This window comes from Panthera leo, chromosome E1 (genome assembly GCF_018350215.1).
Source record: "Panthera leo isolate Ple1 chromosome E1, P.leo_Ple1_pat1.1, whole genome shotgun sequence".
Classification (NCBI taxonomy): domain Eukaryota; kingdom Metazoa; phylum Chordata; class Mammalia; order Carnivora; family Felidae; genus Panthera; species Panthera leo.
The window spans coordinates 14,293,671-14,318,423 of NC_056692.1; the positions used below are offsets into that span (position 1 = coordinate 14,293,671).

Genomic DNA, 24,753 nt, shown 5'->3' on the forward strand with positions numbered 1-24,753 from the left:
GTGGAGGAAAGAATTCCAAGTACAGAGAACAGAATTTTGTGAAGGCTGTGGAAAGTTTGGAGAATTGCACGTAGGTGGGGCTGAAGTGGACATAGGATAGCAGGTTGGGGAGTAACAAGATGAAAAAAAGAACAGGTCATGAAGAGCCTGTCATAGCATGCAAATTAACTTGGTTGCTCAGACACAGAGGAACCAGAGGAGGATTTTTAAGATGGCTTAAGGTTTATATTTTTTAAAATAATAGCTCAGAGAAGACCAGACAGATTTGTTATTACAGCATATCTGAATGTATTAAAGGTGCCTGGCAAGTAATAGACATGCAAAAAATTTATTGAATTCACGAGAGTTAATTCCTCTGTAAAATCTAACTCTGTGCCATTTACAAATGGCAAACTTACTTTTTCTCTAAGTTTATATTTAAATTCCAGCTAGTTAACATACAGTGGAATATTAGTTTCAGCTGTAGAATTTAGTGAGTTATCATTTACATACACCTGGTGCTCATCACAAGTGCCTTCCTTAATACCCATCACCTATTTTTTGTTATTGTTTTTGGTGCAAATAGATGATTTTATTAAAGCACAGGGACAGACCTATGGGCAGAAAGAGCTGCCTACTCATCACCTGTCTAACCCATTGCCTACCCCTCCTCCTCCCCCTCCTCCTCCCCCTCCTCCTCCCCCTCCTCCTCCCCCTGTCCACCTCACAAGTGACCTACTTAAATTATGGATTAATGGAAAATTAAAGGGATGAACAAAAATTTTCTAGGCAAATGAGAGTTCCCCCAAATTAGAAAAAGTAAAATAAAAGATAAGAAAGCATCAAATTGGAAAAAAAGGACTAGTTTATGTTAATAAAAACAATAATTTTCATTGAAAGTTAAAAAAAATGAAGGTCACCTGGGTGGCTCAGTTGGTTAAGCATCCAGCTTTGGCTCACATCATGATGTCATGGTTTGTGGGTTCGAGCTTCACATTGGGCTCTGTACTGACAGCTCAGAGCCTGGAGCCTGCTTTGAATTCTGTGTCTCCCTCTCTCTCTGCTCCTCCCCCACTCATTCTCTCTCTCTCTCTCTCTCTCTCTCTCTCTCTCTCTCTCTGTCTTTCTCAAAAATAAACGAAGGCTTCAGCATTTTGAAAAATATAACAGAAATATCTTTTAATAAGTGTTTAACATGGGGCACCTGGGTGACTGTCAGTTGAGCATCCAACTCCATTTCAGCTCAGGGCATGATCCCAGCGTCGTGGGACTGAGCCCCAAATTGAGCTCCATGCTGTGCTTGAGATTCATTCTCTCTCTCTCCCCCTCCCTCTCTCCCTTTCTCTCTCTCCCTCCCCCCCTACTTGTGAGCTGTGAGAGCGCTCTCTAAAAAAATTAAAAAGTGTTTGACATAATTTGGAGACACTTTTCCTTGTATTTCTAACCAAGTAGACAAAAGTAAACAGGGAAATAGCCTTAGGGACTTTCAGAGGATTCACAAATGCCTTGAAAACAATTAGATAAAAATACTTGAGTTGGAGGCACGTCTGGCTGGCTCAGTCTCTAGGCTATTGATCTTAGGGTCATGAGTGGAAGTCCCATGCTGGCCGTAGAGCTTACTTTAAAAAACAAACAAAAAAAATGGTATATTTTTTTTCTTGAGGAGATAGGGTTCAAAACTTTGACCCGTAATTTAGAACTTCACTTTTAAAAAGGGTCATTGACCCAAAAACCATTAAGTACTGCTGATAGGAAGTCTAAACAATACATTCAATAAATTTGATTTAATTATATGTTTCGAACTTTAAAAAATTTTTTTAATAAAATTTTTTTAATCTTTTATTTTTATTATATTTATTATATTTATTTATTTATATATTTTATTATATATATAAAATATATAATATATATATTATTTAAATATATTTATTATATTTAATAATAATTTTATTATTTTTAATAAAAAATTTTTTTAAACACTTATTCATTATTGAGAGACAGAGGGAGACAGAGCATGAGCAAGGGAGGGGCAGAGAATGGGGGAGATACAGAATCTGAAGCAGGCTCCAGGCTCTGAGCTGTCAGTACAGAGCCCGACACGGGGCTTGAACTCTCAAATCGAGAGATCATGAGCTGAGCTGAAGTTGGACACTCAACTGACTGAGCCACCCAGGCGCTCCTGTTTTGAACTTTTAAAAAAATATTTTTATTTATTTTTGAGAGAGCACAAACGGGGGAGGGGTAGAGAGAGAGGGACAGATGATCAGAAAAGCAGACTCTGCACTGACAGCGGTGAGCCCAATGTGGGGCTCGAACTCCACGAACTGTGAGATATGACCTGAGCCGAAGTCGGACACTCAGCCAACTGAGGCACCCAAGTGCCCTTATGTTTTGAATTTTTAACCTATAAACATGAATGCATGTTTTTTTTTTTTAAAGTTTTATATATTCAAGTAATCTCTACACCCCACAAAGAGCTGAAACTCATGACCCTGAGATCAAAATTTGCAAGGTCTACTACTGACTGAGCCAGTGAGGCACCCCATATTTGCTCACCTCTTAAGCAGGGTGTGTGTGGTATGGAGAGGGGGTATTTCTGAATCAGACACTCTAAGGACTGGTCTTGAGGTGCCACTTAGCAGCTCTGGAGGTTTTAGATAATTAACTTCACTGAGACTGAATTTCCTCATCTAAAGAACACAGGGATAAAAAGACATATTTTGGTATTTGTCATAAGGGTTAGTGATAATGCATGTGAAGTGACAGATTATAAACACTTAGCAAATGATAGGTACCCTTATTTTTGTTACGCTTGGTGTAATTGATAAGGTGATGAGGATTTCTAGTGTAATCTCCCTTTCTGTTTTTCTTCTCTGCATCCATCACTGCCTTGTTGTAATCATGTCTGACCTTTGCAATTACCAGCCCCTTGGGGATATGCAACTGAGTTGAGCCCTGTCAGTTGAGTTTGGTTAGAGTGTGACACTTAACTGATTTGTTTTTAAGCCAAAGAGCCAGCATTGAAGGGTTTTGTCATTCTTTATAACAGTACATATTTAACCTCTTGGTGAAGATCTAATGAATAGAAACCAAGTCAGAAAATTAGGTTGGTAGGCTTTAGCCTTTGTTGTTGTTACATGAGGTTCAGTCCTACAGTGTTAGAATGATTGTTATTTCAACCATTGGTCACAGAATGTATCCTTCCAAACTCCATCTATAATGGTAATATTGTATTCATTAGTAGCAGAGCAGGAGTTATTCTGGGGAAATCAGACATGGACTTGTTGACAATGGGCTATTTTGTGAAGCTGGATGTGTTAAACAACAAAGACTGTTGGAATAAATTACTAATTTCCACGTGAGAGCTAATTTTAGTTCTTGTGATCTCAGAAAGGAGAATGAAAAAAGATCTTGCCTGTGTTCAGGAATTTTTAATGTCCCAGGGTGCTACAGTGACCTAGATATTTAACCAGTAAAGCTGAATGACTAGACTTTGTCCTACAAAAGGATTTCTAACCCTCAGAGTAGTGTCTGTGTTTTCTTAGAGGTAAGAGAATGAACACTTGGCTTGCTAACGAAGTGTAAGAATCAGCTCCTTGTTGTTTTTTTCCGTTTCTTTAATTAGAATAACCTCTGCTTGATATCTTGTACATTTTGGTGATTAGGATGTAATTTCTTATTAATAAATTATATACTCTAGTCCATCAAGGTGAATATATATATATTTTTTAATAACAAGAATTGTTGATATAAATAACAACTCTGTTTGAAGGCACTAAGAAAACATTAATTATAATGCTGTTTCCCTTGCTCCGAGTGTTTTATAAAGCTATGTAATTAATGCTTCAGCTGTAGTACTGTCTTTTGTGATTGCTGTCACCGTGGGAAATAATCCTAGTTTGGTTTCCAACAGAATTGTCCCTCTTTCATGGAAAAGTATTCTGAAACCATGGGCCTGTTTTCCTTTTTTGAAAAGAGGATTTTGTTTTTTATTTTTTTATTTATTAAAAAATTTTTTTTTAATGTTTGTGTGTGTGACAGAGAGAGTGAGCAAGCGAGCAGCAGAGGGGCAGAGAGAGACAAGAGACACAGAATCCAAAGCAGTCTCCAGGCTCTGAGCTGTCAGCACAGAGCCTGATGCAGGGCTAGAAGTCACGAGCTGTGAAATCAAGACCTGAGCTGAAGTCAGACGCTCAGCCTACTCAGCTACCCAGGCACCCCTGGTTTTTGTTTTTGTTTTTAATTATACAGACATTATAGAACGCTTAATGGAAAATTATAGAAATATATCCTTCATAACTACATTTATGATGGTAATGCTGCAAACATAAAATAAAAAGTCACAGTTTTTACACCCCCAGAAGATGTAAGTACTTTATGTGTCTTTCTAAGTCTTTGTCCTTATACATACATGGTATTTTTTGTGATTGTAATTTTGATAGATACAATAATAGGACTTTTTTTTTTACCCCCACTTGACATTATAAGCATTTTGCATATAGTTAGAAAACACTGCTGTGAAAGTTATTTTATGTAAAACATATTCAGATAAAAGAAAAATAATGAAGAGAATGAAGGTGTGTGTCTACCCTATTCACCCCACCCACCATTTCCACATCCAGAAGTGGCTTTTACACTTCCAGAGTTTTCTATGCATATACATATATGGGATCTTTTTTGTTTGGTTTTTGTCTTTTATACAAGAATGCGGTCATAATGTACATATGTGATTTTATTCAAAGCTGTGCTTTTTTTTTTTTAAATATATCAAGGAACCCTCTTCATAAAAGCACAGCCCTTTCTTCTTTTAATGACTACAGAGTATTCTCTTGTGTGGAGGTATTATAGTTTATTCATCCAACTCCTTAATGATTACTTATAGATTGTTCCTAAATTCTGTAATACAAAACAAATTTATTTAAAGGTCTCTTACTACTGACTTTTTTTAAGTTTATTTATTTTGAGAGAAAGGGTGGAGGAGGGGCAGAGAGAGGGAGAGAATCCCAAACAGGCTTCATGCTGTCAGCACGGAGCGTGATGCAGGGCTCCATCTCGCGAACTGTGAGATCATGACCTGAGCTGGTACGAAGAGTTGGACGCTGAACCAACTGAGCCACCCAGGTGCCCCTTACTACTGAATTTTTTAAAAGCTTTTTTCTTTCTTTAAGTGAATTTAGGGTAAGTCACTGGGGTTTGCTTAGAAAATTGCAATACTTTTAACGGTACTTGGAAGGCCAGAGAGGTGTTTGGATGACTGGACTTTTCTTTCCTGTCATCTGCTTCTTGGCTAGCACAGAGATCTGCATTTAAGAGATCAATATGAGGGGCGCCTGGGTGACTCAGTGGTTTGAGCGTGAGTGTCTGACTTCAGCTCAGGTCATGATCTCACAGTTTGTGAGTTTGAGCCCCACATCAGGCTGTCTGCTGTCTGTCACACAGAGCCTGCTTCAGAGCCTTTGTCCCCCATGCTCTCTGCCCTTGCCCCACTCACGCTCTCTCTCAAAAATGAATAAACATTTAATAAAAAAAAAAAAAAAAAAAGAGAGGTCAATTTGATCAGGGTAGTTTCTTAACATTTTGTAAGTAGGATTTGGGTTCTTTGGTTAGCCTAAGGTTGTCAGTAATGGTCATTTCCACTGTTTCAGGATCTTTATTTTTTTATGTTACCGTCTAATTGCTTATTTGACCCATGAGATGTTAAAATAAAAAATTTAAATCAGTTGTGGATAACTGTGAATTGGTGGAAAACACAGCAAAAGACCATGGGTCTGCTTTTGGTTTTGTTGGACAAATGTTGTTATTCATGATTCTATTACTATTATTATTACTATATTCTAATCAGAGCTGTCCTTTGGATCCCATACTCTCCTCTCATCCCAGGAACCTTAGTCTGGTTTTCCTTTTCCTAATGACTTAATCTCTCTCTGTCACCTAGCTTCTTCTCTTTAACTTTTTGGAAATTTGAGATATCATTCACATACTATAAAATCATTTTAAAATGTATGGTTGTGTTGTTCTTAGTATATTCGCAGGGTTGTGCAAGCATCACCACTAATTCCAGAACATTTTTGTCACCCCCGAAATAAACCTATTCAGCAGTCACTCCCAACTCCTCTCTCTCTTCAGCCCTTGGCAACCACTAATCTCCTTTCTTTCTCTACATATTTGCATGTTTTGGACATTTCATATAAATGGAATCATAATATGTGGTCTTTGTGACTTTCCATTGACTTTTAAACATGTTTAAATCTTTAATTTAAAAATTATTAATAAAATCTCTCCATCAACCCTCTCACTTCCACTGCCCTATCTCACTTCTCCCTTGCACAACTCACTTGTCTTTTGCACAACTCACCTTCTTGAAGAAGGTGACAATTGTCTGACAATTGTCTGACAATTTTACAGTCTTCATTTTTTCCACACTGTACTTAACCTTCAGCTTGTTCTATGGTGGTTTCTGATTCCACCACTACCAAAGCAGCTCTTGAAAAGGTCTCCATTGATCTGTTGTCATTAAATGCAGTTTTGGTTTTCAGTTGACTTCTGAGAAGCAGGTTACTCCGCCCATGCTGTCCTTCATGGACACCCTCTTTCCTTGGCTTCCTGGGCACCACACTTTATTCTACCCTTTCTGTATCCTTGCATAGCTTCCTTTGTAATGATTATATCTACAGCCATTAAAGGGGACTTCAAGGCTTAATGCAGGGTTCTCTTTGCTTCTGATTTTGTATTTTCCCCTTAAGAATTCTCATTACTCATCTCGCACTTGTTTGTGTGCATTTCACTTATTCTTTTGTTTCCTCAGACCAATTTTCTGGGCTCTGTACCTGGAGATCACTGCCCACTCACTATCTCTGCTTAGATGTCTCAGATTCAGCTCAGATTTATGATATTTCTCCTAAAAGTCATTCTCTGTCAGAGTTCACAGTTTTAGAGAACGGCACTGTCTGTCCTGTTAACAAGCCAGAACCTGAGAGGACATCTATGAATACTTGTCCGTCACCAAATCTTGTTAAGTTTCCCCTTTTGAAAATATCTTCATTCTTTTCACTTTCCCCAAGCTTTGCCACTGCCACCTTTATCCAGCCTCTTAAGTCAGATAAAGGAATCACTTTCTAACTGGTGTCTCTGCTTCCACTTTGGTCTGTTTGTGTTTCATACCAGATGTAAGTCCTTAGCATAGATTATAATTTTCTTGGTGTGGTGAATAGGTTTTAGTGTTGCTTTCAGTAGAGTCCCAGATTAGATGATAAAATGATATTGTTGCCCTAATTATAAGGCCCTGCATAATCTGGTTCCTATCTTCCTCTTTAGCCTCATCTGAAACTATACATGCTTACCTTGCCCTCCCCATTCTAGACACTGTGGCTGTCTCAGTATCTGGAATGCCCCATGAATTCAGAAAGAAGCTTTTTATTTTGATGAGGTCCCAGTAGTCCATTTTTGCTTTTGTTTCCCTCGCCTCTGGAGACATGTTGAGTAAGAAGTTGCTGCGGCCAAGGTCAAAGTGGTTTTTGCCTGCTTTCTCCTCAAGGATTTTGATGGCTTCCTGTCTTAAATTTAGGTCTTTCATCCATTTTGAGTTTCTTTTTGTGTATGGTGTAAGAAGTGGTCCAGGTTCATTCTTTTGCATGTTGCTGTCCAGTTTTCCCAGCACCGCTTGCTGAAGAGACTTGTCTTTATTCCATTGGATATTCTTTCCTGCTTTGTCAAAGATTAGTTGGCCATATGTTTGTGGGTCCATTTCTGGGTTCTCTGTTCTGTTCCATTGATCTGAGTGTCTGTTCTTGTGCCAGTACCATACTGCTTGATGATTACAGCTTTGTAATACAGCTTGAAGTCCGGGATTGTGATGCCTCCTGCATTGGTTTTCTTTTTCAAGATTGCTTTGGTTATTCGGGGGCTTTTCTGGTTCCATACAAATTTTAGGATTGTTTGTTCTAGCTCTGTGAAGAATGCTGGTGTTATTTTGATAGGGATTGCATTGAATATGTAGATTGCTTTGGGTAGTATTGACATTTCAACAGTATTTGTTCTTCCTATCCAGGAGCCTGGAATATTTTTCCATTTTTTTTGTGTCTTCTTCAATTTCTTTCATAAGCTTTCTATGGTTTTCAGTGTATAGATTTTTCACCTCTTTGGTTAGATTTATTCCTAGGTATTTTATGGTTTTTGGTGCAATTGTAAATGGGATCGATTCCTTGACTTCTCTTTCTGTTGCTTCATTGTTGGTTTGTAGGAATGCAACCAATTTCTGTGCATTGATTTTATATCCTGCAACTTTGCTGAATTCATGAATCAGTTCTAGAAGTTTTCTGGTGGACTTTTCTGACCTTTCTAAGGTTCCACTAATTACACAGGTTCCTCAGCACCTTGTACCTATCTTTTACAGCATTTGTCACAGTGACAATTTTACATGTGTTTGGGTGCTTCTTGGATGAATACGTACCCTTTACCACACTATCACCTTCATGAAGGGAGAGATCATGTCTGTATTTGCAAGTCTCTGGCATTTTGTACAATGCCTACTACCTAGTTGATACATGATAAACATCTGTTGAATGAATAAAGGAATGAATCCCCACTGTCACAACTTCTTAAAAATTCTAACCTATTTCGTATAAGTTAGCTGAGCAAAGCAGTGCTCAAAGAAAGTGAAACTTTTTTTTTGAAGATTTTAAGTAATCTTTAAACCCAACGTGTGGGTCAAATTCACATCCCTGAGATTGAGAGTCCCACGCCTCACTGACTGGGGTAGTCAGGCACCCTGAGAGTGAAACTTTTTTTTTAATGTTTATTTATTTTGAGAGACAGAGAGAGAGAGAGAGCGAGCAGGGGAGGGGCAGAGAGAATCCCAGGCAGGCTCCGCACTGCACCATCAGCGCAGAGCCTGGCGTGGGGCTTGATCTCATGAAGTGCGAGATCATGACCTGAGCCGAAATCAAGAGCTGGACACTCAACCAACTTAGCCACCCAGAGAGTGAAACATTTTTATACTTCATCTTTAAAAGTATAAGGTGGGGGTGCCTGGATGGTTCAGTCAGTTGAGCATTCGACTTCAACTCGGGTCATGATCTCGCGGTTCATGGGGTCATGCCCCACATCAGGCTTGCTGCTGTCAGTGCAGATTCTCTGTCCTTCTCCCGCTTGTACTCTCTTCCTCTCTCTCAAAACAAAAAATGAAAAAACAAAAAACATTAAAAGTATAAGGTAACCAAGTATTTCGGCTATTTTTTTTTTTTTTTATAATTCCACCGTTTACAGTATGGGGTGCAACCTGTCAGCCTGTGAATTTTGTAAGGCTTGCAGTTGTTTCTTGCCCACATAGATTTTAAGAATCAGGAAAATTTCATATAAAATTATGGGTTGTTGGTTTCCTTTGAAAATTTTAGAGATCTGGCAAAACTGGACTGACAAACTTGACATTAATTACCTGGAACTACATGGTAATCATACCCTTTGAATTGGCCTTTTGTGTCATCTGGTGTAATGCTACTAAAAGTGTGGTTATTGAACTAGCTGCTCAGCCACAAACTATTTGCCACAAACAGAGATAAGCTACAAACAGAGATAAGCACCTTATGCTACATGTCTGTTTAGCAGACATTTCTTTGGTTGAATGACTTTCTTCAGTATACTGATTTACAGGCATGCACAACTCCATTTCTTGTTAGGGACTGGCATTTTGAGTAGCACCTTGTAAGTATTTGAGTTTGCAATCCCTGATTTTCATAATTTTCTTTAAAGTGCCAGTGCAAAGTAGCACTCAGAAGTTGTAGGGTAGTAACTATGTCAGGATGTACTTCACTTCTGTTAACACTGTTCAAGGTAATACTGTTCCAAGTTTATTATTTTTTTTAATGTTTTTTTTTAAAGTTTACTTTTGAGAGAGAGGGAGTGAGTGAGTGAGTGAGTGAGTGAGTGCAGGGCAGAGAGAGGGAGGCACAGAATCCGAAGCAGGCTCCATGCTTTGAGCTGTCAGCACAGAGTCCGATGCAGGACTCAAACTCACAAACCACGAGATCATGACCTGAGCCAAAGTCGGACACTTAACTGACTGAGCCACCCAGGTGCCCCCGTTCCAAGTTTATTTATAAGGTATCTAGGCTATTAAGTTTCTCTGATAGAAAAATTGGAAATTTTACATTTCAGATTTTTAGGCTTTGCACATAGATATTATATTGGGATATAATTCTGTTTGTGTGTTTAGCAGTGAAGCTTGATAGATTGGGCTACTGTTATAGAATAAAGAATATGAATTCATTTGAATGCCTTAGTCTGGTACTCAGATGTGAACGTCTTCCCATGTGTATTTTGAGAGAGAGAGAGAGAGAGAGAGCGTGAGCAGGGAAGGGACAGAGAGAGGTAGACACAGAATCCAAAGCAAGCTCCAGGCTCTGAGCTGCCAGCACAGAGCCCGACATGGGGCTCGAACCCGCAAACTGTGAGATCATGATCTAAGCCAAAGTCAGATGCTTAATTGACTGAGCCACGCAGGTACCCCACCCACATGTAAAAATTCGATTCCCATTCTCTGTTACTGAGGGAAATGGAGTTGGCCCATCTTTTCACACACTTGATGGGTTTCACAGGAGTAAAATCCAATATTCTTTTTAGAATTAAAAGTAAAGTTTTTATAGATTTAATACCCCCTTTTTTATGCTACATCATTTATCTTGTTGAACCTGAGATTGTACTGCTTTTATCTGAAGAAATACAAAGGTAATGAAAGTTCTTTTTTAACGAATTAATTTATTTTCTTAGTAATCTCTGTATCTCTGCACCCAGTTTAGGGCTTGAACTCACAACCTTGAGATCAAGAGTCTACCATCTGAGCCAGCCCAGAACCCCCATTGTGTGTGTGTGTGTGTGTGTGTGTGTGTGTGTGTGTGTGTGTGTGTTAATGTTGTGTGATTGAGTGAAGCAGAAATGTGTTCATCATCGCTTGCTTATAGATTCTCTTTTATCGGCCCCACAAATTACAAAACTAATATATATCTATTTAGATGTCTAGGAATAGACTTAATACTTAATTCCCCTTTAAATACATGTAATATATTTTAATGACACTTTTTTCGCTCGCATATATTTGTCTTTATTTTTTTTTTAATTTTTTTTTTTAACGTTTATTTATTTTTGAGACAGAGACAGAGCATGAACGGGGGAGGGTCAGAGAGAGGGAGACACAGAATCTGAAACAGGCTCCAGGCTCCGAGCTGTCAGCACAGAGCCTGACGCGGGGCTTGAACTCACGGACCGCGAGATCATGACCTGAGCCGAAGTCGGCAGCTTAACCGACTGAGCCACCCAGGCGCCCCAATGCTGGCATATATTTGTACAATAAACTTCTACTTCCACTGTTTTGTGGAAACTAGTCTCTAAAATCTCAAAAATCCCTACCTAAATGTGAAGGGGTAATTATTTTTTAAATTACTATCCGCTTGGGGTGCTTGGCTGGCTGTCAGCAAAGCATGCAGACTTTTGATCTTGGGGTTGTCAGTTTGAGCCCCAAGTTGGAGTAGAGTTTGCTTTAAAAAGGCAGGGGACAGGAGGTAGAAATTAGCCATCCTCCTGACTTTGCTGTGGCATTTTGTATTTTTGACAGTTCCTGCACAGTCACTGCTGTTTCTCATTCAGTGCTTTTTATCCTTCTTCTAAATTGATGGTGATCTAGTGTAAGGTAATACCTGCTGTTTTCTCTTTTACTTTCACTTAAACTTTTACTTTCAATCTTTGGATCACTATGTTTTTTTGTTTTTGTTTTTTTATGTTTGTTTATTTTTGAGAGACAGTGCAAGTGGGGGAGGAGCAGAGAGAGAGAGGGAGACACAGAATCTTAAACAGGCTCCAGGTTCTGAGCTGGCAGCACAGAGCCCGATGCATGGCTTGAACTCACGAACTGTGAGATCATGACCCGAGCCGAAGCCAGAGGCTTAACCGACTGAGACACCCATGTGCCCCTGGATCACTATGTTTTGGCATAGTCTTTGTTTACAGCATAGTTTTTTGGTTTTGTCTTTGTGATCTAACCTGAGAGTTTTAGAATAGATTTGACCATTTACATTTATTTTATATTGTGCTTTGTTTTGGTTGCTTCTTTTTTTTTTCCTTTACTCTGTGTGATTTGGCTTTAATCTCTCTTTTCTTTACCACTTGATTTTATTCAATTATATTGTTTCTCTTAATTTTTCTAGTGTTTATATTCTTAAATGTATACCTTATATCTCTGCTACCTACTTTATCAGTTTTGGATGAAATCTCTGACCCACGTTGAGGAAATAATGTACTTAATTACCTCTTCTTTTTCCCCTCCTTAATTTTAATTGTGTGTACACTATTAATGGTTTACAAACATTTATATCCTGTTGTGTGGCCACAGTTCACAGGTGTTTTAATCTTAGTTCTCCAGTTAAAATAGCTTCACTGCTCACTGCTAGTCTATTGCTATAGTTTGTCTCTTGGTTGTTGAATTTTTCCATTAGGGATTTTTTTTGTTTGTTTGTTTTTTCACAAAGGGATCATGGAAACCTATGTTCCTTCAGTTCTTATATGCTTAAAAACATTTGTCTGTTGTCATTATACTTGAAATACAATTTTGCTGAGTATAAAATTGTTAGGGAACATTTTTTTCCTCTAAGGGCTTTGTAGTCTGTGTCCTTTTGTTTTCTGCTATTAAATAGTGCTGTTGTGTGGAAGTCTGAAGTCAGTCTTTTTTTTTTTTTTTAAGATTTTATTTTGGGGCATCTGGGTGGCTCAGTCACTTAAGCATCTGACTCTTGGTTTTGGCTCATGATCTTGCGGTTTGTGAGTTCGAGACCCTATCGGGGTCTGCTTGGGATTCTCTGTCTCCCTCTCTCTCTGCTCCTTCTGTGCTCTCGTCATTCTCCCAAAGTAAATAAACTTTTAAAAAAGATTTTATTTTATTTTTTAAATATTTATTATTTTTGAGAGAGAGAAAATGTGCAAGCAAGGGAGGGGCAGAGAGAGAGGGAGATAAAGGATCTGAAGCAGGCTCTGTACTGACAGCAGAGAGACCAGTGTAGGGCTCAAACTCGTGAACTGCGAGATCATGACCTGAGCTGAAGTTGGATGCTTAAGCGACTGAGCCACCCAGGTGCCCCTATTTATTTTTGAGAGAGAGAGAGAGAGGGGTGGGAGGGAGAGAGGGAGAGAGAGAATCCCAAGCAGGCTCTGTGGTGTCAGTGCAGAGCCAGACTCAGGGCTTAATGTAATGAACTACAAGATCATAACTCAACCTGAAACCAAGAGTTGGACACTTAACTGACTGAGCCACCCAGGTGCCCCTACTTGTTAATTTTTTAAGTTCATTTATTTATTTTGAGAGAAAGAGGGAGAGAACACATGTATGCAAGTGTGGGAGGGGCATACATAGAAAGAGGGAGAGAGAGAATCCCAAGCAGGCTCCACACCTGTAGCACAAAAGCTTGACACAGGACTCAAAACTCACAAACCGTGAGGTCATGACCTGAGCCAAAACCAAGAGTCGGACTCTTAACCAACTGAGCCATCCAGGTGCCCCTAAAGATTTTATTTTTTAGTAATCTTTATGTCCATTGTGGGCTCAAACTTAAGAAATCTGAGATCAAGAGTCGCATGTGTCACCAACTGTACCAGCCAGGTGTTCCCTGAAGCCATTTTTTTCTTTTTACCCTGTTGCCCTTCTTCCCCCAGTAGGTGGTTTAACTTTTTTTACCAAGGTGTAAAAACGATTTTTTTCTTTTAATCCTTAAAGTCTAGTAACTTTTTTGGTACATGTGTTAGTATTGCTAATTCTGAATTGGTTTTTCAGTATTGCTAATTCTGAATTGCTAATTCACTGAAGATTCAGTGAATCTTCTTGTGGGGGCAGGGGATTATTTTGAATAATTTCTTTGTTTTCCTCCTCTGGTTTTCTTATTCAGGAAGACCAATTAAGTGTATGAGGGGTCTCTGTTATCTGCTTCTCCCGTATTTTTTTTTCTAATTTTTTAACTTCTTGTTCATTTCATTTGTTTATTCTGATATAGTTAACTACTGTAAAATTCCCCCTCTGTACTGTATAAATCAGTGGTTTTTAGTTTTTAGTTGTGGACAGTATTGTGTCATCACCCCCACAATCTCATTCCTCAATTCCATTTCATTTTTGCGTGCTTTTTTAAGTCTTGTTTTCTTTGTCCTGTTTTGTCCTTCTTATGCATCACTGAAGCCTATGATGTTAATTTGTCCCATCCATGATTAGTGGTGTTAACTTTGATCACTTGTTTAAGGTGGTATCCATCAGATTTCTTCATTACAGAGTTACTGTTTTCTCCTTTGTAATTGATAATTTGTGGGGAAGTACCTTGAGACCATGTAAATATTCTGTTTCTCATTGAACTTTGTACTATTTTTAGCATCATCCATTGATGATTTAAAAAAAATTTTTTTTAATGTTTATTTTTGAGAGGGAGGCAGAGTTGACTGGGGGAGCGGTAGAGAAAGGGGGAGACAGAATCTGAAGCAGGCTCTAGGCTCTGAGCTGTCAGCACAGAGTCTGATGTGGGGCTCGAACACACGAATGGTGAGACCATGACCTGAGCGCTCCCCCTGGCTTTTTAAAAAAATTTTTAACGTTATTTTTTTGAGAGAGAGCATGGGTGGGGGAGGAGCATAGAGAGAGAGGGAGTCACAGAATCTGAAGCAGGCTCCAGGTTCTGAGCTGTCAGCACAGAGCCCGATGCAGGGCTCAAACCCACAAATGGTGAGATCATGACCTGAGCCGAAGTCAGACGTCTAACCGACTGAGCCACCCAAGTGCTCTGAGCCCCCCTCTCCCCACTTCAAAAAAAATCTTTTAATGTTTGTTTACTTTTGAGAGAGACAGAATGTGAGTGGGGGAGGGGCAGAGAGAGGGAACCACTGATTATTCTTAATTGAAAAATTAACATTGTGATTGCCAAGTATAATTTTCTACTCCTTCATTACTTCTACACATTTGGTAATTATCATTCTATTGTAAATAAAAGCTGTCCTTTCTCCCCCATTTATTTATCTATTTATGTAAGTATAGACTCATGTATATTTTTCTTTTACTCTGGGGATATAATCCCTTGATGGCATTCTTCATTCAGATTGTCCCAGATTTGGTCAGTGGGTGCCCCCTTAACTGGCCCACGTCCTTGTGACTTTCCTCATCTTTGAGTATGTCCTATTTTCTGATACAACGAAATGTTCTAGGTTTATCTTATACTTTCTCCTACTTCAGACCTGGAATAGCAATTCTACTAAGGAACTCTGATTCCTTTTAGTGGGAATGGTATTTGGAAACTAAGATCTGGAACACTAGTTATGCTCATTGCTTCTAGGTTCTGATTATATCTCTTGAGATTCCCCTATAGCCATCTTCTTTAGATTATATTAAAGTTCCATTTTTTTAAATTGAGGTATAATTGACATATACCCGTTTTAGGTATATAATCTAATGATTCAATATTTGTATATGTTAAAAATGAACACATTGGAGTGCCTGGGTGGCTCAGTTAAACGTTGTACCCTTGGTTGCAGCTCATGTCATGATCTCACGGTGTATGAGTTCAAGCCCCGCGTGGGGCTCTGCACTGACAGTGGGGAGCCTGCTTGGAATTCTCTCTCTCCCCCCACACTCTGCCCCTACCCTCCTTCCTCTTTCAAACAAATAAATAAACTTAAATTTTTTTTAATGAACACATTAAGTCTGCTTAATATCTGTCATCATATAGTCACATTTGTTTTCTTGTGATGAGAATTTTTTTTTAAGTTTACTTATTTTTGAGAGAAAGGCAGAGAGAGTGAGTGAGAGGAGGAGGGGCAGAGAGAGAGGGGGAGAAAGAGAATCTCCAGCAGGCTCCACATTGTCAGCACGGAGTCCGATGTGGGGCTTGAACTCACAAGCCATGAGATCATGACCTGAGCCGAAACAGAGTTGGATGCTTATCTGACTGAGCCACCCAGGTGCCCCCATCTTGTGATGAGAACTTTTAAGATTCTCTTAGCAACTTTAAAATTTGCAATATGGTATTATTTACTATAGCTACCATGCTGTACATTACATCTCCATAACTTCCTTATTTTATAACTGAAAATGTATACATTTTGGCCCCCTTCACCTATTTTCACCCACCCCCTGCCTCTCTCTGGCAGCTACCAGTCTGTCCTCTGTCTGTGAGGTGATTTTGTTTGGTTTTGATTTATTTTAAGTAAACTCTACCCACAGTGTGGGGTTTGGACTCACAACCCCAAGATCAAGAGTTGCATGCTCTATCAGTTGAACCAGCCAGGTTCCCCTATGAGGTGTTTTTTGCTTTTTATTTTCTTAGATTATTCATTTAAGTAAGATTATAAGGTATTTGCCCTTTTCTGTCTAATCTTTTCTACTTAGTGTAATGCCTTCAGGGTCTACCACCTGGTCTACCACCAGTTGTTACAAATGGCAGGTTTTTATTTTCTTTTTTTTTTTTTAATGTTTATTTTAATTTTTTTTTATTTCTAAGAATATTTTTATTATTAATTTATTTATTTATTCTTTTTTACATAACAATATTTCCTTTATTCCGGACTCTGATACCACTTTCCTGATTCTTTCAGCTTTCACAAACAGGTGCTGCTCTTTCCCATCGGGTCCCAAAGTCAATGTAACATGTTTAAAAAAAATTTTTTTTATAACTTGTTTTATTTTTTATTTTTTTAAATTTACATCCAAATGAGCGAATAGTGCAACAATTATTTCAGGAGTAGATTCCTTAGTGCCCCTTACCCATTTAGCCCATCCCTCCTCCCACAACCCCTCCTGTAACCCTCAGTTTGTTCTCCATATTTATGAGTCTCTTCTGTTTTGTCCCCCTCCCTGTTTTTATATTACTTTTGTTTCCCTTCCCTTATGTTCATCTGTTTTATCTCTTAAAATCCTCATATGAGTGAAGTCATATGATTTTTGTCTTTCTCTGACTAATTTCACTTAGCATAATACCTCCAGTTCCATCCATGTAGTTGCAAATGGCAAGATTTCATTATTTTTGATTGCCGAGTAATACTCCATCGTATATGTATACCACGTCTTCTTTATCCGTTCATCGGTCAATGGACATTTGGGCTCCTTCCATACTTTGGCTATCGTTGATGGTGCTGCTATAAACATTGGAGTGCATGTGCCCCTTCGAAAACAGCACACCTGTATCCTGTGGATAAATGCCTAATAGTGCAATTGCTGGGTCGTAGGGTAATTCTGTTTTTAATTTTTTGAGGAACCTCCATACTGTTTTCCAGAGTGGCTGCCCCAGTTTGCATTCCCACCAGCAGTGCCAGAGAGATCCTCTTCCTCCACTTCCTTGCCAACGTCTATTGTTGCTTGAGTTGTTAATGTGAGCCATTCTGACAGGTGTAAGGTGGTATCTCATTGTGGTTTTGATTTGTATTTCCCTGATGATAAGTGATGTTGAGCATGTTTATTTATTTTTGAGAGATAGCAAGAGCCAACGTAAGTCAGGAGGGGCAGAGAGAGAGGGAGACCGAGGATTTGAAGCGGACTCTGTGCTGACAGCAGATAGCCCGATGCAGGGCTGGAACCCAGTGAACTGTGAGATCACGACCTGAGCCAAAGTCAGATGCTTAACTGACTGATCCACCCAGGTCCCCCAGATTTTTTTCATTTTTATGGCTGAGTAATATTCTTCTGGGTGCGTGTGTGTGAGATTTCACATTTTTTTAGCCATTTATCCATTCATGGACCCTTAGATTGTTTCCATGTTTTAACTATTATAAATAATGCTGTGTGAACATAGGGATGCATATATCTCTTTTGAGTTAATGTTTTCATTTTCTTTGAATAAATACTCAAGTAGAATTGCTAGACCATATGGTAGTTGTATTTTTTTTTAATTCCTGTGTAGTTAACATACAATGTTATATTAGTTTCAGGTGTACTATAATAGTGATTCAACAATTCTATACCTATTCAGAGCACATCATGTCAAGTGCATTCCTTAATCCCTGTTACCTATTTCACCCCTCCCCTCTGGTAACCATCAGTTTGTTCTCTGTAGTTAAGAGTCTGTTTCTTGGTTTATCTCTCTGTGTCTCCCTTTCAGTACTATTTTTAATCTTTTGAGGCACCACCATTACTGTTTTCCATAGTGGCTGCACCAGTTTACACTCTCAGTGAAAGCTTTGTTCTTAATCTCATTTTTTCCCTACAAACTAGTACGCTAAAACATTTTTTTTTTTTAAATTAATCTTTATTTTTGAGAGAGAGAGAGAGAGAGACAGAGCTTGAGCAGGGGAGGGACAGAGAGAGAGGGAGACACAGAATCCAAAGCAGGCTCCAGGCTCTGAGCTGTCAGCACAGAGCCCAACGTGGGGCTCGAACTTACGAACTGTGAGATCATGACCTGAGTTGAAGTCAGACACTTAACCGATTGAGCCACCCAGGTGTTTCCCCCCACCTGCCCCCCAAAGCATTCTTAAAGGTATAAGAAATAGTTATATTCAAGTATATTGTGCAGTTTTTGTATAGATAACAAACAGACCTGTATTCCTAAAATCTAATTCTGCCCATCATCACTCTTTGTAAATTCTTTTACTATTAAAATTGTGTTTGGGGTGTCTGGTGGCTCAGTTGGTTAAGCATCTGACTCTTGATTTCGGCTCAGGTCATGATCTTGTGGTTCTTGAGTTCAGGTCCTGTGTCAGGCCCTGCAGTGTCAGCACAGAACCTGCTTGGAAGTCTCCTCCTCTCTGCCCCTACCCTGTGTGCTCACTCTCTCTCTCTCAAAATAAATAAATAAACTTTAAAAAAAACTAAAGTTGTGTTTTTTTAACAGTTGTTTGTTTGTTTTTGGTTTGTTTATTTTGAGAGAGTGAGAGCAAGCAAGCAGAGGAGGGCAGAGGGACAGGGAGAGACAGAATCCCAAGTGGGGCTCTGTGCAGCATGGAGCCTGCTTGGGATTCCATTCTACAGCTCTGGGGTCATGACCTGAGCTGAAATCAAGAGTTGGACGCTTAACGGACAGAGCCACCCAGGTGCCTCTCTGAACAGTTTTTTTTTTTAATTTTTTTTTTAATGTTTATTTAGTTTTTTGAGACAGAGAGAGAGCATGAACGGGGGAGGGTCAGAGAGAGAGGGAGACACAGAATCTGAAGCAGGCTCCAGGCTCTGAGCTGTCGGCACAGAGCCCGACGCGGGGCTCGAACTCACAGACTGTGAGATCATGACCTGAGCCAAAGTCAGATGCTCAACCGACTGAGCCACCCAGGCGCCCCTGAACAGTTTTTTTTAAAGTAGATCATGTCATCTTTAACCGCTGATTGTATATTCCTCAATAATATGTGTTCAATAGTGTTACTGTATGCTTAGTATCACAGAGCAGAAGAATAAAGAATTTGTTAGGTGTCAGACTGGAAGATAATGGAAATGTTTACTGTTGCTTGGTTATTCTGTGTCTTCAATAATTGTCTTGACTGTTCATGTCTCTATAATTTGCTCTACAAATATTTGAGTACTATTGTACTTAATTCATAGTATGCTTCATAAACCCTTAAAATTTTACCTGGAACGACCCTTAGATTTTGTATTTTTCTATTAGAGAGAGGAGGCGGGGGGAGAGAGAGAGAGGGAGGGAGGGAGGGAGAATCCCAAGCAGTCTCCATGCTCAGCAAGAAGCCTGACGCTGGGCTCAGTCCCACCACCCTGGTATTATGACCTGAGCTGAAATCAAGAGTTGGATGCTTATTTGACGGAGGCACCCAGGTGCCCCTCTTATCCTGTTTTCATTATCAAGCATTTTATATTACTTTCTGCTTTTAAACATGATTTTCAAAAAGTGTTAATGTCAAATGATGTTAATAATAATAGTGAAAACAGGCTAGGGTTTGTAAAATAGTTACTATGTACTGGGCATGATGCTAACTACTTTTCTCAGTTTATCTCACAGCAAAACTATGATATAGATGCTGTTATCCCCATAGCTGAGGAAACAGTCTCATGGAGGTGAGATAACTTGTCCAAAGTCACATAACTAAGTTAAGGAGATAATCAGGCAGGAATTGGAACAGAGGCACTCTTGTCCTCTATGCTCCTTGTATGAAAATGCAATACTTTTGGTGGAAATTTATACTGCCTTTCATAAACTGTAATTGTATTAAACACCCATATATGTATGCCACTGTGAATGTTCTGCATAGTTATTTATGTGTGATCTAGAAAATTCAAATGGGTGTTTGGTATTGTGTGGCTGACGTAGAACTTGTATAGCATAGTAAATCTTACTGATCAGTTTTGTTTCTTTTTCTCCACTCCTCAGTCTTAATTTTAAAGACCCCGAAGCAGTCAGAGCTCTGACTTGTACTCTTCTAAAGGAAGATTTTGGACTTTCCATTGATATTCCATTGGAAAGACTGATTCCTACAGTTCCCTTGAGACTCAACTACATTCATTGGGTAGAAGATCTGATTGGTCATCAGGACTCTGACAAAAGTACTCTCCGAAGAGGAATTGACATAGGTATGTATATATGGTTTTAAATTCTTTTTTAGCTGAACGTAAGTTTCATAAATTTTGCAATGTCCGTTTCTTTGTAAACTTCTCTTCTGGGTATTTGTGTGTGAAAGAAGCTGGCTACAGATATTACTGTTCTTTTTTGCTACACTTGGGCTTTTCTGCCATTTATTTCTCTTGAGAAGGGATTTTCAGCACCAAACAGGGAGCAGGGGTATAACAGTGCAGAACGCAAGTGAGGCTCTTGTTTTCTTACCTTTTCAGATTACCATATTGATGTCTGTGTCTTTGGGGCATTATTTTTACTCTGAATTATTTGGTGTTAATGCAGTAGTCCCCATATTGGGATACTGTGTGATAGCCATTTAATAAAAGATCATGTGGGCTGAATACTTTAAGGAATCTCTCTCTCTCTTTTTTTAAATATTTTATTTATTTCTGAGAGAGAGAGAGAGAGAGAGTGCAAGAGCGGTGAAGGGGCAGAGAGAGAGGGAGACACAGAATCTGAAGCAGGCTTCAGGCTCTGAGCTGTCAGCACAGAGCCCGATGCGGGGCTGGAACCCACAAACCGTGAGATCATGACCTGAGCCAAAGGCGGAGGCTTAACCGAACTGAGCCACCCAGGTGCCCCAGGAATCTCTTTATTAATAGAGGACATTTAATCCAAAATCAAAGAAAGGGAAAAAGTCATCGATTTAAATTAAGATGTTCTCTTAGTTGTAAACTTGTAACAGTGGAAAGGACTATCTGTTCATTTGGGAGATTAAGTGGAAATACAGAAGGAAATAAAGCCAGGGTATGTTTTGCAATTATAAGTGTATTGTATGTTTATCATAGCCAATGTTTTATTTTATGGGGGGGCGGGGGCACCAGTGAGCAAGGGGCAGAGAGAGAGAGAGAAAGAAAGAAAGAAACAAACAAACAAACAAACAAACAAACAAACAGGGAGGGGCTTGTGGTTTACCCGAAGTGGGGCTTGTGCTCACCTGTTGTGGAACTCAAACTGGGGAACTGTGAGATCATGACCTGAGCCAAAGTCAGATGCTTAATGGCTGAGGTACCCAGGTGCCATATCATAGCCAATGTTTTAATTTGATAGGGTTAAGAAAATTTTTTAATTCATGGCGCCTGGATGGCTCTGTTGGTTAAGCGTCCTTTTGATTTTAGCTCAGGTCAAGATCTCATTGTTGTGAGATCGAGCCCTGCATCAGGCTCTCTGCTCTCTGCTGGGAGTGGAGCCTGCTTAAGATTCTCTCTCTCTCCTCCCTCTGCCCCTCCCCTCCCCAGATAAAAAGTAAAGGAAAAAAAAAATTTTTTTTTAATGTTTTACTTTATATTTGAGAGAGGGAAAGGGAGACGGAATCTGAAGCAGGCTACAGGCTCCAAGCTGTCATCACAGAGCTTGATGTGGGGTTTGAGCAGTGAGATCATGATCTGAGCCAAAGTCAGACACTTAACTGAGCCACCCAGACACCCCCCAGAAAAATAAAGAATAAATTTTAATTCTTTGGCCTTTATTAGTCCTTTATAGGAACAAAGCTCTGTGGCCCTATTTCAAACTATAGTTAATAGGAAACATACTTTCTAGATAGTAGTAGATGTTTAACTTTGACTTTTTTTTTTAACTTTGACTTTTGTATGCATTTTCAGCGAACATTTTCAGTCCTCCTCATACATGACCTTTTTAGGTCATTTATTGACTCCTCCATTCTCCTTTATGCATGTTCCTCCATGGGCTTCCTCTGGTTTTCCTCTTTCCCTTCTAGTCACTCTTCTCCCCTTTTAGGCTTGCTTTCCTCTGTGTGGCCATTAGATGTTGAGAATCCTTAGAGCTCAATCTTTAGCCCTTTTCCTATTGAGCATCCTACTTCTGGGCAATTTCACCCACATCTGTGACTGTTTCCCACCTCCAATCATATAACCCACATATTTATATATTCTGCCAACTTGGATTATCTTGAGCTGTAGTCTCTTATGTCGGCAATACGGATTTCTCAAGAACATCTCAGACTTTGCCATGTCCAAGAACAGACTTATTGTCTTTTCTTGATCATCTTGGTCCTTTTTCTTCATTCCTTATTTTTAGTGGATCCACCACAATCCACTTTCTTTTTTTGTTTTTTTTTTTTTAATTTATTGTCAAATTGGTTTCCATACAACACCCAGTGCTCACCCCAAAAGGTGCCCTCCTCAATACCCATCACCCACCCTCCCCTCCCTCCCACCCCCCCATCAACCCTCAGTTTGTTCTCAGTTTTTACGAGTCTCTTATGCTTTGGCTCTCTCCCACTCTAACCTCTTTTTTTGTTTTTTCCTTCCCCTCCCCCGTGGGTTTCTGTTAAGTTTCTCAGGATCCACATAAGAGTGAAAACATGGTATCTGTCTTTCTCTGTATGGCTTATTTCACTTAACATAACACTCTCCAGTTCCATCCACGTTGCTACAAAGGGCCATATTTCATTCTTTCTCATTGCCATGTAGTACTCCATTGTGTATATAAACCACAATTTCTTTATCCATTCATCAGTTGGTGGACATTTAGGTTCTTTCATAATTTGGCTATTGTTGAGAGTGCTGCTATAAACATTGGGGTACAAGTGCCCCTATGCATCAGTACTCCTGTATCCCTTGGGTAAATTCCTAGCAGTGCTATTGCTGGGTCATAGGGTAGGTCTATTTTTAATTTTTTGAGGAACCTCCACACTGTTTTCCAGAGTGGCTGCACCAATTTGCATTCCCACCAACAGTGCAAGAGGGTTCCTGTTTCTCCACATCCTCTCCAGCATCTATAGTCTCCTGATCACAATCCACTTTCATCCTTGATATTCTTTGATAGGTCTCTCCATTCTCACCGAGAATGTCTATCATTTCCTGTTGGTTTTGTTTCTTAAATATTTCTTCAATTATCTACTTTCTCCATTTCCGCTGCAGCCATCTCAGTCCAAGTCACTGTTCTCTCCCCTGGTCTACAGATTACTTTTTAACTATTCTTCTCATCCACTCTGTTGCCTCTCCATTTCATTCTCCAGAAAGTATGTATAAATCCATACATACTTGGTCACATCTTTATGGCTTTAATGGCTTCTTATTGCTTCTGTGATAAATACCCAATATCCTGACTTAGGCTGTTAAAACATCCATTGTCTGTTCCCTACCCTTTTCTCTGGGCCTCTCTAAGTCTCATCCAGTGTGGTTTTCTTCCTTATTTTCTACAGTTTTGGTCTTTAGTCCTCTAATAAGGCACCATGAATGTACATGTTGTTCCCTCTACCTGGAACTTCCCCATCGTCACCTTGTTAGAATCTCATTTATACTGTAGTTGTCAGCTCAAGCCTTATTTTCTCAAGAAAGCCTTCTCTGACCTTCTAGCATGAGACAAGTTCCTTGATTATAAGCTTTAGAAAACCATGTTTCTTCCTTCAGGGTATTTGTTGTAATTTTTAACACACTTTGACTTGTCTGAATAATGTCTTTCTTGGCCACTAGATTGCAAAGTGCAGAACCTGTTAACTTTTTTTGCTTACTATACTATCCCAAGGCCTAACAAAATTTCTAGCTTTCTAGTAGATGTCTGATAATAATTCGTTGAATGTTCATAGATAAATACATCATTCTTTCAACATTCAAAATTCTGAACATCCCATATGAGCTAAGCAGTATGTAAAAATGAGGGGTTTAGCTAATGCTCTGCCCTTTTATGTTCATGGCAGAAGACTGGTTGATGGGTTATAGAAAACTCAAGAGCCTACTTGGTACTAATTTATTTTAATTATGCCCCAAACTGTCTAAAATAACACTTGGGGATATAGGAGGTTAATGGATTTTAGCTCTTCACAAGGGGCGCTCTAGCTGAAATCACATTCATTCTAATTAGGGTTTTATATAAATTCTTCCCCCAGACTCCATCAGTTTGCTCTAATTTTATGATTATACACTTTCCATTTTTATTTATAATTACAAGTGTTATTATCCATTAAAAAATGTCATTCAGCTTTCTGAGGAGACTAGGATGTTAGAATTCAAGTTTTTTAGTCTTAAGAATTGAGCAACTTAATTTTTTTTTTTGGGGGGGGGGTGCAAAAAACAGGTCTTTACCTGTGTTTATTATCCTGGAGGTAGCTGAAGGAAAGTGTACTTTCTTCTTTTTGCTCTTTGCTTTTGAATGAATTGAAGTGTGAAGAGAGAGGCTGTTGTGTGAGAATCAAGGGCCTGGTATCTGGTCCAGATATTTTTTCCTACGGAGCTTCTTAAATTTCCTTACTGTGAAT

At 39.2% G+C, this 24,753-nt stretch overlaps 1 protein-coding gene across 4 annotated transcripts in view; it reads left to right on the plus strand.

Annotated features, from left to right (window-relative positions):
* Window positions 1-24,753, plus strand: part of METTL16 (methyltransferase 16, N6-methyladenosine) — a 70,631-nt gene that overhangs the window by 9,950 nt on the left and 35,928 nt on the right. For all 4 annotated transcript variants that reach the window (XM_042915638.1, XM_042915641.1, XM_042915640.1 and 1 more), the window contains one exon: window positions 20,292-20,491. In XM_042915638.1, the coding sequence (XP_042771572.1) occupies window positions 20,292-20,491 (200 nt within the window). The remainder of the gene's footprint in view (window positions 1-20,291; window positions 20,492-24,753) is intronic.